Genomic DNA, 19,792 nt, shown 5'->3' on the forward strand with positions numbered 1-19,792 from the left:
CGTTTTCCCATATTTGCAATAATTACGGGAAGGGAAATCGCACCCCCAGGAAACGTTTCTATATCTAAACTAACGAAAATAGAATGTGAAAAATTCATTCATAACTTCAATCATTATTCTGTATTCATTATTCTCACTGCATATATTGAAAAACATATAAAAGATTCCATGTTTCAAATCGCTACAGTAATTTGAAATACGTTGCAAAACGGCCGATCGTGAAAAAACAGGAAAAAAGACATTTTAAATTACGCGAAGTCACGGGTATCTGGACATAGAGGTAGAATGATCTTCAATAAGGCTTAATAATTCATAAACGCTTCAATAATTCATAAAGCTTCTCTTTTCGTAAAAGGAATTCGTTCCAGATGGGAAATAATTCTCTACTATTAATTAATTTGATAACATGTACATAATTTTTGCAAACGAATTTTGAAAATTAATTGCGAATACATCATCTGTATCTGTCCAGCGTATTAAATTCATCCAACGCAACTTCGTTCGCTTTGCACTTCGTCGTCTTCCTTGGAACTTCGTACTTCGTCATCTTCCTCATAACCTTCCCAGCTACCAGAACCGTTGTAAGCTAATTGATCTTGGCCTGCTATCCGTTCGCTGTGATGTCTAAAAGGCAGTCTTTGTTTCTGATTTAATATTATCACGAATTGATTGTCCTGATCTGTTACAAAAATTGAATTTCGATATCCATCAACGCAGTCTTCGACTCCAGCCATTTCTGAAGTTACCCCGTGCTAGTACAAATTATGCTTATAACGAACCATTCCTCAGTATGTGTCGCCTTTTCAATCGCTGTTCTGATATTTTCGATTTCCACTTGTCGCGTACTACTGCCAAAAACGTTTCCTAAATAATCTCGCTAGCTAGCTATAATTCTATCGACGATCTCAGAGACAGGCACAGTTATAGTTTTTATTTTACTTTTTTTAAATTTGTTGAGTTGAAATAAACAATAACGATAGTTGTATTTTTAAGCAAAAAATGTACGAGAGGGTTTTATGCCTGTTGGAAAAAGAGGTTTCAAGAATCCCAGCTCCAGCGGGCTTTTCCCGGCTCCAGACGAATAAACAAATAAACAAACAAACAAATAAAAACAGAATTTGTAAAAAAACTGTTTTAGTCCACCTAGTGGTCTAATGATGCCTTTCTCATATCAATCATACTTCTCATCGATTTTTGAAAGAAACCAAGGGATTATTTGTGCCTTAACTAGTATAACCTACAGAATGAAACTGTGCTTTGATCGCTTAGGTCATCATGAAGAAAATTAAGTGGGCTCACTAATATATGTACTTCCAGCACCGGAACCCGACCCGATGGTAATAACAGAATTATAACAACTGGAGTAATTTATTTAAGAAATATTTTGTAACAAATTTTGAAATATTTCTGGCTGGTAAGCTGTTAAAATAACAAAAATCATAACAAAAAAGACTCAACTGGGAACAGAATCGTAACAGATTTTGGAACGTTTGTGTCACATTTATTATTGAATTTGATATAACTACTGAAGTCCGAAAGCAGAAATTCATAACAATAGTTGTAAAAATTGGATAGCAAATTTAACACAGAAAAACTATATCACAGCTAACTTTTAGTATCGTTTTAATTCAAAATTGTTTAAAGATTTTTTTATTAAATGAATAATTTATTTAGTGATCTGCTTTCTTCTTTTAGTTTTTTTAAAATTCTGACTATTATATTTCGACATAAAGCAACGGAAGAACTCATTTTTTCAATTAATTAACTTCATCATGAGTCTTGCAAATGAAAATAAAACATCATAACTGATTTTGATGTTTTATTGTTATCATATCATAATCATAACTTTCAACTGTTTTCATTTGCTAAATATCTAAAAATAACACAAATTGTAAAACATATCAACTGTTGATATACTTGTGTTATGATTTTGTTAGGTGCATCTGATCGGGAAGAACCGGTATAATCGAAGTAGGTTCGTACGGTCACCAACTAACATGACGTACAAACTCTACTAGATTTTATTGAAATTTTGAGGAATTTATACGATTTTGTCATCGTACTTTAAACCAGAGGTGGAAATAAGCTCATTTTGCGCATAAAAATGTGAATAAAGATTTCCGATTGTGAATAAAAAAAACCGAACACCGTGAATTAAAAAATTGAGTAACAAAACTAAAATTGCGATTATGTTTTAAATTATGGAAAATGAAATTGAAGACCCTTTTTAAATTCTAATACCGTTTTCGTTTATTGATCAGAGCAGCCCGAGAGCTGACCCAGAGTCGCCAAAACAACTTTTTATGTGTTTGTTTTAGCAACCTGGGGTCGCTCTAGATCGGACTCCAATCGCGTAGTTTCACTCTGAAAATTTTCTCGGGTCGCACCACACATCCATGCGAGTTTGTTTATTTTTTCTTTTTTTGTATGAGTTGATGTTTAGGGCGCGTACGACGTGTTCGTTTTACTCGGAGTCAGAGTCGCCCGCGTGTAGGTTCTAAAACGAAAACGGTATAAGTAAAACAAAATTCATCTTCTCCAAAATCATTCATTTCAAAATTCATTATAATATCCACAATAAATATGTGATATAAACAGATAATACTGACTATTTTTATTTACTGTGAATAAAAAAAATTGCTTATTTCCACCTCTGCTTTAAACGACGGATTATATTTGTGTTGAATCCGAAAATATGCAGTAATTTTTGATAAGACCATAAGACCTTTCATTTGACCCTAAGATTGGGAACATCGGTTCTGCAATCTCTGAGAAAAGAGAGTACGATCCATTTTTGAGCATATGACTACTCTCTCCCGTCGTTAGTCGAAAAACCAGGATAGCCAGAATTGGTTTGTTTAGTTGTCTATCGATAATGGCTACCGATTTGTGTAGTTTTGAGTCCATTTCATAATTTTTTTTTCTGCATCGCATGGAATTTTGCATGAGACTGTGAGACCTTTCATTTGAATTTGAATTTGTGGAAATCGGCCAAACCATCGTTGAGAAAAGTTAGTGAGACCCATTTCGGAATATATGACCACGATTTCCGGTGCTTCCAGATCCGAATAACGGGAACCAGGTTAGCCGGAATTGGTTTGTTTAGTTGTCTATTGATAATGGCTATCGATTTGTGTAGTTTTGAGTCCAGTTTAGAAAAAAAATTGCGTATTTTGTTTCGCCGGCTTAAGTGACGGTGTACAAGATTTAACACTCTTTACCCTATATCGTCAGCTCACACATCGTATTATGCTGCACATGAAAAAAAGTTTGACAAGTACTTACTCTAAGACAGGGTAGAATATAAAGTTGCTACGTAATCGAATAATTAAATTATTACTGCTAATTGTTCATATGCGTCCGGCGCATTTTTTTCCCACATTTGTTTTGTATGTTAAGATAGTATTAATCGCATTTCCGTTCCATTCCAAATAACGAATCTTATATTCATTTTTATTACAGCATCCTTACCCATCAGAAGATCAGAAAAAGCAACTAGCACAAGATACAGGACTGACGATATTACAAGTTAATAATTGGTGAGTGAGATAAATGAAACTTGTTTTTATGCGTTTGAACAGTTCTGAACAATAATCCAATACCATGCACTAAGTAGTTTTTTGTTAATACTAGAACATTTTAACTATACTTAGGCCGAAAACAGCGGATCGATTCAGCGTGCGTTTAACCCTCTAACTCTCAGGGTTTCCACAGGACCGCGTTTCATGAAAGTCATTTTCAACATAAACTGAAAATATCAAACTATCTCAACTCATTTACATGTCATTGGGCAACTCAATACTAGCATTTCGTTAGATCACCTAACACAATCTGTCGTTTCGTCCGATTCACCCATCAATTGAGTAAAAAACTACTTGTCTGTGAACTGCGGTTTGCGAGTTAAAGGGTTGACAGATCAAAATAAAACGTGACATGATTTGAGTTGAATAAAACCTAAAAAGAAACGGCGAGTGTTAATTTAACCAGATTGTGGTTACTAAAAATTAAAAACTTGTAATAAGTTTATTTTTGTAACAATCTAACGCATTTATGAAGTGAAAGATTTTTAAAAGTTCCAACATAGAACATAATACTCACATTACCATAAACACACAAGAAAATTCTCCAAGTCTCAAATCTATTAAAAAGAAAGCTAGCACTGTCGAAATAGAAAGTTTCATTTAAAAGAGAAAATACAGGTTGGTTTATATATGATTGCAAATTTTTGATGAGGGTGGATGCACTATATAAAATTGTTATTCTAGTTTAAGAGCTTAAATTGTTTGTAAACGAGAAAATTATACATGGATAATAATTGGTTCTAGTTTGGTCCATTTCAATTTTTTTTATATTTTGAAATTTTTAAAGAATATTATCAACTTGAAATCGTCATGCATGATTTCAAAGTTACTTAAAAGATCAATTTTAGGTATCATCAACTACATGATTGAAACCTACGGACATATGAAATTATTTAATATCATAATACATATAATATTATATACAGATTGGCATCTTCGGTAACGAACAAACTTGACGTCTCCATAACCGCAGCCTCGTTGGCTACTTGTTTCTGAATCAACAGTCACTAAAATGTAATTCATTTGTTTGTTTGATTTTTTTCTGACGAAAGCTTTTGGTAATCAATAGAAATAACCGATACTTCGGTACATGAATTTAATTTTACAAAAATTATGCAAATTTTTACCGCGAACGATTAGTTTTATGCAAGTTTTTATTACAGAACTCTGTAAATAGATATACAATTTATCAGGTAAATCTGAATAGTCATCGGTGAACAAGTTTCTAGGACATTAGAACTACTTAAAGCTTTTTGTTTACTTATAGATAGACAATAATTCCATATATTTTAACCAGGCGCGTACACGGGGGGGGGGGGGGGGGGGGGGGTTTAGGGGTTCAAACCCCCCCCCCCCCACCGAAACAAAAAATTATAACTCATGGGAAACATTGTGATATAAATTGTACATGTGTTGATTTATCACCATGTTCTAACCACCCCCCCCCCCCCCCCCCAATTTTCTCTGGCTACGCGCCTGATTTTAACCATTCATTAGATCCATTTGGTTTGGACATAAAACCTCCTTATCTTGTGTACCAAAAGATTACAGATTATCCAAATGATACATTTCATGTTATTAACTATTATTACTACATAACTAAATTCTTAAAACTGAAGATAAATTTTTAAAGAGATAGTGTTCGAGACAACAATTTCCTGATAGTATCACGGGTTAGATTTTGTTTTTTTCAAATAAAATTTTTATTAGGCTTATTTGCTTTAGCTTAACGTGGCCGATTGTCTTGTTGTTAGGGAGAGAGAAAGGGATGCCGTATTACGGGGCGGCATACTCCCCTAGAGTTAGTAAGGAGGCATAAGGAGGGTGGGACCTACACAGTATTGAATTGAAATTTGAATACATCATTGGTTTGCGGCATACATCTTTTAGACACATTTTGCGTTGGATGAATCTTCATGTTTTTCAGCTTGTAGCAATGAAGAGATTATTCTAGATTGGGATGCTTTGTTGGTGTGCTCTGACGTTGATGTGACGTTTTTGGGTAGCTTCCAGCAACTCAGTCATTTCAAGGCAGGTGCATGCTCCGAAGCATCGTTTACACAGGCCATACTTCCAGCAACGTATAGAAGAGTGCGGTAGAGCTGTAGACGAGAAAGAGATAGGGAGAGCACTAAATTTGAGCATTGATAGTTTTCAAGAAGTTATAGATGAGAGTCATATAAGGAAGATTTCGAGTTGCCAAAGGGTGGTATACCTCGGGCCCGAAGGGAACCTATGAGTTGGGACCTGGCATCACAATACTCGACACATGTCCAAACAACATGCTCGATGTCATGATAACCCTCACCGCAAACGCAGACACCACTCTCAGCGAGCCCCACACGACGGAGATGCGCGCTGAACATATAATGATTAGACATGAGCAGGCGCGTAGCCAGAGAAAATTTTCGGGGGGGGTTTTAGAACATGGTGATAAATCAACACATGTACAATTTATATCACAATGTTTCCCATGGGTTATAATTTTTTGTTTCGGGGGGGGTTTGAACCCCTAAACCCCCCCCCCCCTGTATACGCGCCTGGACATGAGCCTTGACATTACACGAATAAAGTTTCGGCTCACGTCTAACCCCCGGAACCAAACTTTCGTCGATACCTGTGGGATTATTGAGTGTAACCATCGTCCCAGAGTTCTACTATTCCATGTATTCTGCCAGCTGGCTAGAGTTTTCTGACGACAGCAACTGAAAAATTCATTGAAGCAGATTTGTCTTTCATAGATATCACCTTCTAGTGCGCCCACCTTGGCTAACGAGTCCGCCCTCTCATTGCCCCGTATGGAACAATGTGAGGGGACCCAAGCCAAGGTAATCTGGTATGATTTTGCAGATAAAGCACTCAGTTGTTCCTGTATTTTCCCCAGGAAATACGGTGAGTACTTTCCAGGCTTCACTGAACGGAGAGCCTCAATGGAACTGAGACTGTCCGATACAATGAAGTAGTGATCTGTGGGCAGAGTGTCAATGATCTCAAGGGTATACTGAATTGCAGCTAGTTCTGCGACGTAAACTGAAACTGGATCACTGAGTTTATAGGAAGCGGTGAAATTTACATCGAATATACCGAAGCCAGTGGACCCGTCTAGATATGATCCGTCAAGGTAAAACATCTTATTACAGTCGACTTCTTTAAATTTGTTATTAAAAATTTTTGGGATCTCTTGAGGGCGTACAGGATCCGAGATTCCACGAATTTCTTCTTTCATGGATGTGTCGAAAAACACAGTAGAAATAGAAGTATCCACAAAATGAACACGATTGGGAACAAACGAAGAAGCATTTATATTCTGAGCCATGTAGTCAAAATACAAGGACATAAAACGTTTATGAATTAAGCTCGACGAGCTTTTCAAAGTTTTCTATCACCATCGGATTCAAAATGTCGCACCGGATTAGCAGTCGATATGAGAGATCCCAGAATCTGTTTTTCAACGGTAAGCACTTCAAGACTCATCGTATGGGTTGATTGCATGCAACCCAAGGCAATACGTAAACAACGATACTGAATTCTTTCCAGTTTAATGAAATGAATATTCGCAGCGGAGCGGAAACAGAAACATCCATATTCCATTACTGACAATATCGTCGTTTTGTACAACCTGATCAGGTCTCCTGGGTGAGAGCCCCACCAAGTTCCGGTTATTGTACGAAGAAAATTGATTCTCTGTAGGCATTTTCGTTTCAAATACCTAATGTGACATCCCCAGGTACCTTTGAAATCGAACCAGACCCTGAGATATTTAAATGTGAAGACCTGAGCTACGGTTTCACCCCCTAGTTGAAGCTGTAATTGCGCTGGTTCTCGCTTCCGTGAAAATACAACCAGCTCAGTTTTCTCCGTAGAGAAATCGATACCCATTTGAAAAGCCCATGTCGACAAGTTGTCGAGGGTATCTTGCAATGGTCCTTGGAGATCGGCAGCTTTGGGTCCTATAATAGACACAACACTGTCGTCGGCAAGTTGTCTTAGCGTGCAAGATGTGTTGATACATTCATCAATGTTATTTACGTAAAAGTTGTATAAAAGGGGGCTTAAGCATGAGCCCTGAGAAAGACCCATATAACTGAATCGCTTTGTCGTCAAATCACCATGCTCAAAATGCATGTGTTTCTCGGACAATAGATTATATAAAAAGTTGTTCAAAACTGGTGAAAAACCATGCTGATGCAACTTCTCAGATAGAACGTTAATGGAAACTGAATCGAATGCCCCCTTGAAGTCGAGGAAAACTGATGCCATTTGTTCTTTACGAGCAAATGCCATTTGAATTTCTGTTGAGAGCAACGCTAGACAATCGTTCGTTCCTTTGCCCCTGCGGAACCCAAATTGTGTACCTGAAAGCAATCCATTTGTTTCGACCCAATTGTCTAGACGGAAGAGAATCATTTTCTCCAACAATTTCCGAATACAGGAAAGCATAGAAATCGGCCGATACGAATTGTGATCGGAGGCTGGTGTTCCAGGTTTTTGAATAGTAATAACTCTCACTTCTCTCCATTCGTGTGGGACAATATTACCCTCGAGGAACTTGTTGAATAAATTCTACAAGCGCCTTTTGGCAGAGTCGGGCAGATATTTCAATAAGTTGAATTTAATTCTGTCTAACCCCGGGGCTCTATTGTTACACGACAAGAGCGCAAGTGAGAAGTCTACCATCGAAAACGGTGTTTCGTTTGTATTCAATGTCGCGACGCGGGATATCTTCTGTTCCGGAACAGAATCAGGACATACTTTCTTAGCAAAATCAAATATCCAGCGGTTAGAATATTCCTCGCTTTCGTTCGCGTGATTTCGATTGCGCATGCGACGGGCCGTATTCCAAAGAGTGCTCATTGCTGTTTCTCTCGTTAATCCGTCAACAAACCTTCGCCAGTAACCGCGTTTCTTAGCATTTTTCTGTTGAAATTTTAACGCCGCGTATTTCCGATAATTATCTGGGGTTCCGTTCCTTCTAAACGAGATGAAGGCTGAAGCTTTTTTTGTTTTCAGCTCTGAGCACTCTTTGTCCCACCATGGGTTGGGAGAAAGCATACTAGTTTGCGCGCTGGGTACTCGTTTCGTCTGAGCTTGAATTGCGGTGTCAAGAATCAAACCAGCCAAAAATGTATACTCTTCCTCCGGAGGAAGCTCCTGTGATGTTTCTAGTTTCTCAGATATCGAGCTCGCATAACGTTTCCAATCAATGTTTCGTGTGAAATCGTACGAAACATTGATTGTTTCCGATGGTCTTACACGGTTAGTGATAGAAACTATGATCGGCAAGTGATCGCTACCGTGAGGATCACAGATTACCTTCCACTTGCAATCTAACTGTAGCGAAGTCGAGCAAAGGGATAAATCCAGCGCACTTGGTTGTGCTGGCGGTCTAGGGTTCCGTGTCATTTCTCCCGTGTTTAGAATTGTCAAATTGAAGTTGTCACAAAGATCTTGGATTAACGAAGAACGGTTATCATCATATAAGCAGCCCCATCCTGTGCCATGCGAGTTAAAGTCCCCTAAAACCAACCGCGGTGAAGGAAGAAGTTCTATGATGTCTGCAAGCCGACGATGCCCTTTCGAGACTCTGGGAGGAATGTAGATAGAAACTATACATAGATGTGATGTTTCTAGTTTCTCAGATATCGAGCTCGCATAACGTTTCCAATCAATGTTTCGTGTGAAATCGTACGAAACATTGATTGTTTCCGATGGTCTTACACGGTTGGTGATAGAAACCATGATCGGCAAGTGATCGCTACCGTGAGGATCACAGATTACCTTCCACTTGCAATCTAACTGAAGCGAAGTCGAGCAAAGGGATAAATCCAGCGCACTTGGTTGTGCTGGCGGTCTAGGGTTCCGTGTCATTTCTCCCGTGTTTAGAATTGTCAAATTGAAGTTGTCACAAAGATCTTGGATTAACGAAGAACGGTTATCATCATATAAGTAGCCCCATCCTGTACCATGCGAGTTAAAGTCCCCTAAAACCAACCGCGGTGAAGGAAGAAGTTCTATGATGTCTGCAAGCCGACGATGCCCTATCGAGACTCTGGGAGGAATGTAGATAGAAACTATACATAGATCTTTGCCTTTAATATTAATTTGGCAAGCAACAACTTCAATTCCCGTTTTCAACAAGTGTTTTTTATTAGCTTACTTCCCAAAAAGATGGAAAAACGCTAAAGTAATTCCTATCCTGAAACCTGATAAAAATCCAGCAGAAACATCAAGTTATCGACCAATTAGCTTACTTTCTTCTATCAGTAAACTTTTTGAAAAAATCATCTTGTTGAGAATGATGTCTCATATAAATGAGAATTCAATTTTTTTACCAGAACAGTTTGGATTTCGTCATGAACATTCAACTACTCATCAACTTGTCAGAGTAACGAACATGATAAAAGCAAATAAATCTTCTGGGTTATCCACTGGAGTTGCTCTTCTAGACATAGAAAAAGCATTCGAAAGTGTTTGGCACAAAGGTTTAATAGCAAAAATGTCTGATTTCCAGTTTCCTATTTATTTGATCAAAATGATTCAAAATTATTTAACTGATCGTACTCTTCAGGTTAGCTATCAGAATTGTAAATCTGAATTGCTACCCGTACGAGCCGGTGTCCCGCAGGGTTCGAGCGTAGCTCCAATCTTGTATAATATTTTCACTTCTGATCTTCCAAATCTACCCGTTGGTTGTCAGAAATCGCTATTCTGTGACGACACAAGTCTGCTAGCAACAGGTAGAAATCTAAGAGTGATCTGCAGTCGCCTACAAAGAAGTTTAAATATTTTCAGTGATTATCTGTCATAATGGAAAATTAAACCAAATGCAGCAAAAACGCAATTAATTATATTCTTCATAAGCCAAGAGCTTCTTTTCTTAAACCAAACAATAATCACATTCTCAAATTGAATGGCTTGGAATTGATATGGTCTGATCAAGCTAAATACTTAGGTTTAACGTATGACAAAAAACTCACTTTCAAGGATCACATTGAAGGAATCCAGGCAAAGTGTAATAAATATATTAAATGTTTATATCCTCTTATAAACAGAAATTCTAAGCTTTGTCTAAAAAACAAATTGTTAATTTATAAACAAATGTACAGACCAGCCACGCTTTATGCAGTATCAATTTGGTCGAGTTGTTGTTCCACCAGGAAGAAAACGCTTCAAAGGATTCAGAATATAATTCTGAAAATGATTTTGAAGCGTCCTCCCTGGCTTAGTACAAATGAGTTACACAGACTCACAAATACAGAACCATTAGATGTAATGTCACATAATATTATAAGCAAATTCCGACAAAAATCGATGCAATCTTCAATTGAATCGATTCGCTCTCTGTATTAGTTAGTAAGTTAGTATATAAGTTCCTTTTTTCCATTACTCAATACAAGTAGGTTTAGAATTTTCCCTACACAAAAATCTCAGAATTGCGGAAGCAAATAATGTCTTCATGGTAATAACCAAATCATATATATAATAGGGCTGAAAAGTCACCACTTGTGGCTGAGCACCCAATTTAAATCCTAATAATTTAATTTTAACTCATATTCCAACAAATAGTTATTTAAAAAAAAAACTTCAATTCCCGGTGTCGAGGGGAGGTTAATACGATAAAATGAATAGCACTTTTTGATCCCTAAAAGTACCCCTCCATAAGAGTCTTCTCGGTTCAGGCGGATTATGTTAAAATTATGGAAGTCGAGGTTGATGTTAGAAGTAAGCCAAGTTTCACTCAAGGAGAATACATCGCAATTATGAGTATGTATTAAGTGTTTGAAAGAATCAAGTTTTGGGATGATACTTCTGCAATTCCACTAAAGCACAATGATCATATCTTCGATTCTCAGTGGTAAATTATCCATCAAAAGATACGATCGCTGCAAGGAGGGGCCATTGTTCAGTCAATTGTTTTAAAAATGTCCTTACTGTTGGCAGTAGAGCAGTTAGGAAGCTTTTTAGAGGATCAGTAATATTGAAGGCTGTTAATATCCAGTCCACGATATCAGAAAATTTCAATAATGCAGCGTTTGTTGGATTTTCTGGTTGTGCTTTGGGGTCATTCGGGTTTTTTGATGCCCCAGGAAGTGCTGGGTACTCCTTATCATCCCTAAGTTTTTTGAACCCAGGAGGTGTTTGCTTCGGTTTTGAGTCAGCACTTTTTGTTTCCGTTCGGTTCTTTTGTGACGAAGAGGACAGTCTGAGGCCTTTACGAGGAAGCTTGGGAGAAGCCAGATTTTGTCTTTTCCTGCTTCCTTCAACCTGTGTGTAGGAAGGTCCTTTGCCTGGGTCGTCATAGGTATCCTCTTCAACTGGCAAAATTGCAAACGGGTTCTCAGGGGTCAATGGAGTGGTTCATTTTAAGATTTCCGCATAAGAACGTTTGGAACGTTCTTTCACGGATCGCTTCAATTTCTCCGCACGCTGTATGTACGTAGGGCACACCGAAAGATTATGAGAATTCTCCCCGCAGTAGCAACACTTTTCCACTGCTCTTCTGCAGAGATCGTCCTCATGGGCCTCTCCGCACTTGCCGCATCGCAGTTTGTTGTAACAATAGGTTGCCGTATGACCTAGCTGTTTGCAGCTTGTACAATACATTACCCGCGGTACATACAGGCGAACAGGTAGACGAACTCCACTCACTACCAAATAATTTGGAAGTGCAGATCCGGCAAAAGTCACGCGAAATGAGTCCGATTGGTAAAATTTATCATCTATCGATTTGGAGTGCAATTGCTTGCACTCCAAAATTTTCACTGGTTGAAGGTCGGGGTTTTTGAAACGGACTACCCCGTCCTTCATCAGATCTTCGATAGTCAGACTTTCGTCACGGACCACACCGTCGATCTCCACCCCATGAGACGGGACGTACACGCGGTACTCCTTCGTGAACAACTCGCTGGTAGCAATCTCGTTTGCTTGCTTCAGGTCGGACACAACAACGCGTAACTTGTTTGGCGAAACCTTATCTATTGTTTTTATTGCCGAGTAATGTTTTGTCAGGTCCCGAGCAATATTTAAAACTCTGAGAGACTTTAATTCGGGCCGGAAGTATACCACCCACGGACCCCCCGAGCCATCATCTTGGTAAACTTTTTGGCGAGCAGGCAATATCTTAGAGGGAGATGGAGGCATCGGAGAGGGAGATGGCATCGGAGGGGGAGATTGTATCGGAGGGGGAGATGGTATAGGAGGGGTAGATGGCATCTCGGAAGCAAACTCAGCCTCTAAATGTTCTTCGTTCATTCGTTCAGCTTCGCCCTCCTCCGAGACACCCTCACTGTCATCAATATTCATATTTAAAGTGCGGGAGTAAAGAAGTCTCCCGCACTTGAAATGAGAATGAAAGAAATAAAATGAAAATAAAATATATGAATAGTAAAAGTTGAAGGAAAAAGTTTGAGAAAATACTTAACAGTATGTCACGGTAAGCTGTTAGGCGAGTTGCTCCTTCACTCTTTCGTTGTGCCTCAGCGTGACCTTGACTCAGGATTTGGCTGCTGCGATGCGGGTAGCAAACAATAGAAATAACTGCTGCCCGAGAATAGCACAATAGCGTCTACTGTCGATACCGATACGAAACCGGTGCACAGACAGAACTCACTTGCGGTGATGCTACTTTTTATCACTTTTATTTAATGCCTATACTACAGCCTCTGCTGTGATAGGCACCTTCGTCTTACCGATGTCGATTGTTAAAAAAACGCGTGTGTTCACTTCGAACATTCGGTTACGAATGTCACGGGTTAGATGAAACTGACTTGAACAGCTATTAAACAGTCGACACATACTGACAAACGACTCATTTTGGCCATAGTTTGTTCTAGCGGAAGGAATACGTAAGAAAGGATGAGCTCGGACGACGACGAATATCAAAATCAATCAAACATAACAGCTCCGAGCTTGATCACATCATGAATTCGTGATGGGAGAAGATCAGCAATGAAAACTAAATGCAATACATTTCTGCGAACGGACAGTAGATCAAGATCAAGAGTGGTCTGCGATTTCCTATGTATCATTTGAATAGGACCCCTCGGTGAGCTCGGTTCACTGTCAGTTTCAGTTTTTTAAAGCAAAACAACAAGCGTCGGATAGCTAGATGCGTCGTAACTATGACAATGATTGTTTATGTTTGAAGTTACAGTACGAATGATATTGGGCAATTTCGCTATATATCCAGTGATTCTTAAAAGAAGAAAGTAAAATCTTCCTAGAACTATTGCTTAGAATTTATTTAGTTCGTTAATGCCTCATTCCACGAAGTAAATCTATAAATATTATCAGCGTTCGAGTGTTTGAGAAGAATAGGCCCTTATTACCGGTATCACTACACGGTGAAAACCAAGTGAAGTGATTGTGACCCTTATTATGGGTATCACTTCATGGTGAAAATCGAGTGAAGTGAATTTAGGTCCTTAGCACGAAAAATAATTATTTGGATGAACTTGATGTCATTATGAACATCACGCCACCAACATTTCGTTGAAAAAATGAGTTTTTTCCACTACAGTGATCACTTCACTATGCGTGATACTGGTAATAGGTAAAATCAAGTGAAGTGACATGTAAGTGAAGTGAATGTGAAAGTGGAAGTGAGAACGGTAATAAGTGCCATAATTTCACTAGAAATCATATAATTCTGCTATAGCATCATTTAATTCTGCTATAAGTATCACGGCACTATACACATTCACTATGTATCTCACAAGACTTTAAATCATATATAATAAACGTCACATCACATTATATGTCACATCACATACGTATTTCTTATATTTTTTATATTCATCTTTAATGTATCAGGTTTTTTTTTGAGATTTATTGAAAGAATGCTGCCATGTTGTTTCTTTTATATGAAACGGAAGTAGGTAGATTCCTAAGAGCAAATTCAGTAGCTAAAAGTTCTATATGGAAGATCTATAAGAGCAAATTCAGCAGTTAAAAGTTCTATATGGAAGATCCATAATAGAACAGAAACTGGAACAAACGTGTCCCCAGCAAGCCGTTCTAGTTTTATTTATTAGACCAGTTCTTCTGTCAAATTTAAAACTGGTTTACGATGCCGTTCTATTTTTTGTATATTTGAAACACTAATAAAACACTGCTGGGGCTGCCAGTTTTTTTTGTTATAAAATCCAGATTAAAATTTTGTAACTGACATAAATTATGCATCTAGAACTAGAACACTCCTGAACATGCCCTAATAGAGCAGAAACTGGAACAAACGTATCCCCAGCAAGCCGTTCTAGTTTTATTTATTCGACCAGTTCTTCTGTCAAATTTAAAACTGGTCGACGATGCCATTCTACTTTTTTTATATATGAAACACTGATAAAACGCTGCTGGGGCTGCCAGTTTATTTTGTTATGATTTCTAGATTTAAATTTTAAAACTGACATAAATTATGCATCTAAAACTAGAACACTCCTGAATATGCCCTAAGGACGGGTAGAAATACCATGAAAAAAACCTGTTTTAATCCATCTAGGGGTGTAATGACGCCTATCCTTATATCAATCATACTGTGGTATTCTTCAAAATAAATTTCTTCGATTCTTGAAAGAATAACCGAAATCGGTTTGTTTGACCTTTCTATATGAGAAAGGCAAAAATAGGATAGGAGAGGACTCTATCAATCTGTTGGAAGATTGGCAACATCAACAAAAACCTGTTTTAATCCATCTAGTAGTGTAATGATGCCTTTCTCATTTTTATTTTCTCCTGTAAATTACAGCAAAAATACCCCGAAATATTACAATTTAAAAACGTTTAGAAAATAGTTTTGAAGATTTCTGTTGCATTTGAGTTTAAGTTAATAAAAATCTATTCAATCATGTATGAAAAAGTGAAATGAGCTACATTTTATTACATTTGATTACTATTGTTGGTACTTCCGCAACCAAAACCTGGATATTGGTAAATTGACATTCGGTTCATTCAACCATATGACCTACAAATTTATTTACGATTCTCTATGGAGATTTGAATTTTGGAAAAAATTGTGCCGATAGTCGGACTTCAATCAAATTCAGCAGATCTTTTATGGGATTATAAATAGTTGGTTTATTGGGTTACAGATTCTCATGGTCGGCAAACTAGAGAAATTAACTAGCAAATATAAAGAGGTTCAGGAACTTTGTATGGGGCCATGAAACATTTAATTTGAATCTAAATTTGTTAAACTATCTTTGAGAAAACTGAGTGACATTAATTTCACATTTTTGGTGCATATCATACTGTAATTTCGGAAGCGGAAGTCGCATCCAAATGAAATTCAGGAACTTTGTATGGGGCCATGAGATCTCCAGTTTGAATTTAAGTTTATGAAACTCGTTTTAACCACCTTTGAGAAAATTGAGTGACATTAGTTTCACACTTTTGGTGCATATCATCCTGTTATTCCGGAAACGAAAGTCGGATAAATATGATATTCAGGAACTTTGTATGGAGCCATGAGATTTTCATTTTGAATCTAAGTTTGTGAAACTCGGTTCAAGCGGAAGCGGAAGTCGGATCCAAACGATACTCAGAAACTTTGTATAGGGCCATGAGACCTTTAATTTGAATCTAAGTTGGTGGAAATCGGTTCAGCCATCTCCAAGAAAAGTGAGTGACAATATTTGTCTCTCTCTCTCTCTCTCTCTCTCTCTCTCACACACACACACACACACACACACACACACACACACACACACACACACACACACACACACACACACACACACACACACACACACACACACACACACACACACACACACACACACACACACACACACACACACACCGTAACCGGGTGTAACCGGGTGTAACCGGGTTTTCATATAAAAACTGCCCCCAAACAGAAAAAAATTATATACGCTGTTTGAAAGGGTTTATATTGAAGATGATTTTCCCAAAATTTTAACCCTTCAGCTGCCATATTGGTTAGAGTGGTTTTTCTGATTTTCATTTTATTTAAATTTTTCAAAAACCTCTTCAGCCAAATAATTGAAATGGAATATTTCAGGAATTATGGGAAACCTTTCTGTTTTTTTCAGAATTTTTCAAAATGTATTTCATGTGAAAAAAATGCTCAATATTTTCGAATTTTTTTATAATCGCAATTTTCATACCACTCTAGATTTTACATCAATAATAAATCATTTATGAATACATTACGCTGTATTTTTTTCAGATTTTTAACAAATGTGGACGGGTATAGCAGACTCAAAAAAAAATAAATCTTTCGGAAAAACCATGCGTCTCCAACAGATTGTCATCATCCGACGGATACGCATGGTATTTAGTTCTAAAATCATATATCTCGTGCCCTTAGAACGAAATACCATGCGTTTACATTTACAACTTGAGCTCAGGGCTTGAGTATTGATGTAATTAATAATGATAAAAGAATTTTATATCTTATATTATTCACACACGCCCGCACGCCTGGCCGATTTACCAAGCCATGATGTAGGGAATGCATTAGTGAACTTTTGTGTCAGAGGACGGTTGTAATTCGTTTCTAACTTCAACATCTTGCTTGATAGTCTGGATGTTTCGAGGTTTGCTATTAGCAGTCCTAAGAAATAATATTAATTAGATACAAATCAAGTAGAAGCGCTTACAACAAGTCTCGAAGACCTAAAAAGAACGTATTAATTCACATCATCAATTTTCTATATAAACAACATGTTCTCTTAAACTTAATATTTTCAGTTTTTTGCTATTTACTGAAAGGGACCCCTTTATTGAAAAGTTTTGGAAAATCGTATTGTTTCATCGAAATATGTATTACCAAAGACATCATATTAACAAGATATCCAGCTCTTACATTTCCCGAACAAATCATTGACAACATCCTTTTTTGCGAGCATGTCGCCCCCAGACGAGCCCGCATCGAATCTTATACATAGAAGTAGGGGAGAAAAATGTCAAATTCGTGCGCGTCAAAATAGCAGGGTTGCGCACCCATGCAATTGACATGATATGTTGAATGTGATGCCGTGCGATGGCGTTGCTGAACTGAAGATTGACTTCGCTCCAAGCTGACAGGGTCTGGTATTACCTAAGAATAAATGTGAAACTGCGCTATGTATGAAAATTGAATTTCAAACGCTTTCGCAAATATAGTTCATCGAATTTACTTGCACTTAGTGGTCTTTTTCTGGTGTTTCGTGAAGTACTTTTCTCACGTATCAGCTCAAGCCCGTTTATTATGTATCTAGAAGTCGTCTCCATACAGCTCAGATTATGACCACTCTTTGCCTCCATTTGATCGATCCACCTTGCTCGCTATGCTTCTCTTTTTCTTGAGCCTTCCGAATCACATTCAAGAACCATTTTCAAATGTTTGCCGTCTGTTATCCTGATGACATGCCCTGCCGATCGTAGCTGTCCAATCTCAGCTGTACGTCTGATAGGTGGATCTCCAAGCAGCTGTTGAATACCGTTGTTTTATACGCCGATGATCAATTTCTTATGGTGACGTATTACTTCTCTTGTATCCTTATCCGCTATCATAAATTAATCAATACACGAGTTCATGAACCACCACGATATCGTCGCCACGCACCACTATTAGAGTGGGAAGGTGTTATATTTAAAAGCCTTTCCCACTCATACATTTTGTTTCGACGGATTTACTGTCAGTCCGATCCTAGTTTGATTAATCCGTCTTTATGAGCTTAAGCCGTTTAACTTTAGCTGTCTTGTTGTACAATTTCAAACAACTTCATATCATACTTCATATATACTATTCATACCATGTGATACAGAACGTCGACGAACATTTAACCTTGAAACTGGTAGTGTTTTAGATTTCGCTTGGTTTCGAATTTTCCTTGATTTTGCGCTTGGTATCTAGGAATACTTTTTCCTGCAAAAGAACTACAATTTAATTGTCCTTTAGCATTTTTACTAAATATAGTTATTATTTGATTTGAATACAATAAACGTAAAATAAATGTAAAATGACTTTTCAGTATCTAAATATTTGTCAATTCATAAGTTCTGATTCCAGTTCCTCTCACTGGTCCTTCCTTATGAAAATTTTTTCTTAAGCCCTAAGCTCAAGTTGTAGATGGAAACGCATGGTATTTAGTCTAAGGACATGTGATATATGGTTATAGAACTAAATACCATGCGTCTCCATCGGATGATGACAATTTGATGGGGACGCATGGTTTTCCGAATGATTTATTTTTTTAAAGTCTGATTTTATTCCCGTCCACATTTTTTAAAAGTCTGAAAAAAATACAGCGTAATTTACTCAGAAATGATTTATTTTTAATGTAAAATATAGAGTGGTACAAAAATTGTAAGTGCGATTAAAAAATTCGAAAATTTTGAACATTTCTTTTCACATGAAATACATTTTGAAAAATTCTGAAAAAAATCAGAAAAGTTTCCCATAACTCCTAAAATATTCCTGATTTTTTTCCAATTTTTTTTTCTAAAGATGTATTGGAAAATTTAAATAAAATCAAAATCAGAAGAGCCACCCTAACTCCACCAATATGGCAGTTAAAGGGTTGAAATTTTGGATAAATCATCTCCAATATAAACTTTGGGGTCTAAAAAAACTTCTACTTTAACTATGCTGCGTTCATTTGTTCATTTCTGATTGGTCTGCGCTGAGATACAGTGGATACCGCAAATCATACAAAACATTTGAATTTATTTTGTTAAACGATAATTCTGGAAAAACCTGTTTTAATCCAACTAGTGGTGTAATGATGCCTTTCTCATATCAATCCTACTATATAATACTGTGGTATTCTTAAAAATAATTTTCTTCGATTCTTGAAAGAATAACCGAAATCGGTTTGTTTGACCGTCTACTGATAAAAACTATCAGTTGGAAAAAATTTCAGGTCGATTAAGAATTTTTTTTAAGGTTTTTCCCCATTTTCAGTGATGGTATGCAATTTTTAAACCACTTTACCATATATTTCCGGATCCGGAAGTCGGATCCGCATGAAATTCAGGAATTAGGCATGGGACCACAGGACCTTTCATTTGAATCTAAGTTTGTGAAAATCGGTTCAGCCATCTCCGAGAAAAGTTAGTGCAAAAAAACGTTACATACACACATACGCGCATACACACAGACATTTTGCGTACTCGACGAACTGAGTCGAATGGTATATGACACTCGGCCCTTCGGGCCTCGGTTCAAAAGTCGGTTTTCACAGTGATTGTATAACTTTTCTAAATGA

General features: G+C 37.3%; 1 protein-coding gene across 2 annotated transcripts in view; it reads left to right on the top strand.

Moving 5' to 3' along the window:
* LOC131440643 (homeobox protein homothorax-like) overlaps positions 1-19,792 on the top strand; it is a 160,027-nt gene that overhangs the window by 78,644 nt on the left and 61,591 nt on the right. For both annotated transcript variants that reach the window (XM_058612104.1, XM_058612105.1), the window contains exon 4: positions 3,463-3,539. In XM_058612104.1, the coding sequence (XP_058468087.1) occupies positions 3,463-3,539 (77 nt within the window). The remainder of the gene's footprint in view (positions 1-3,462; positions 3,540-19,792) is intronic.

This window comes from Malaya genurostris, chromosome 1 (assembly GCF_030247185.1).
Source record: "Malaya genurostris strain Urasoe2022 chromosome 1, Malgen_1.1, whole genome shotgun sequence".
Taxonomy (NCBI): Eukaryota; Metazoa; Arthropoda; class Insecta; order Diptera; family Culicidae; genus Malaya; species Malaya genurostris.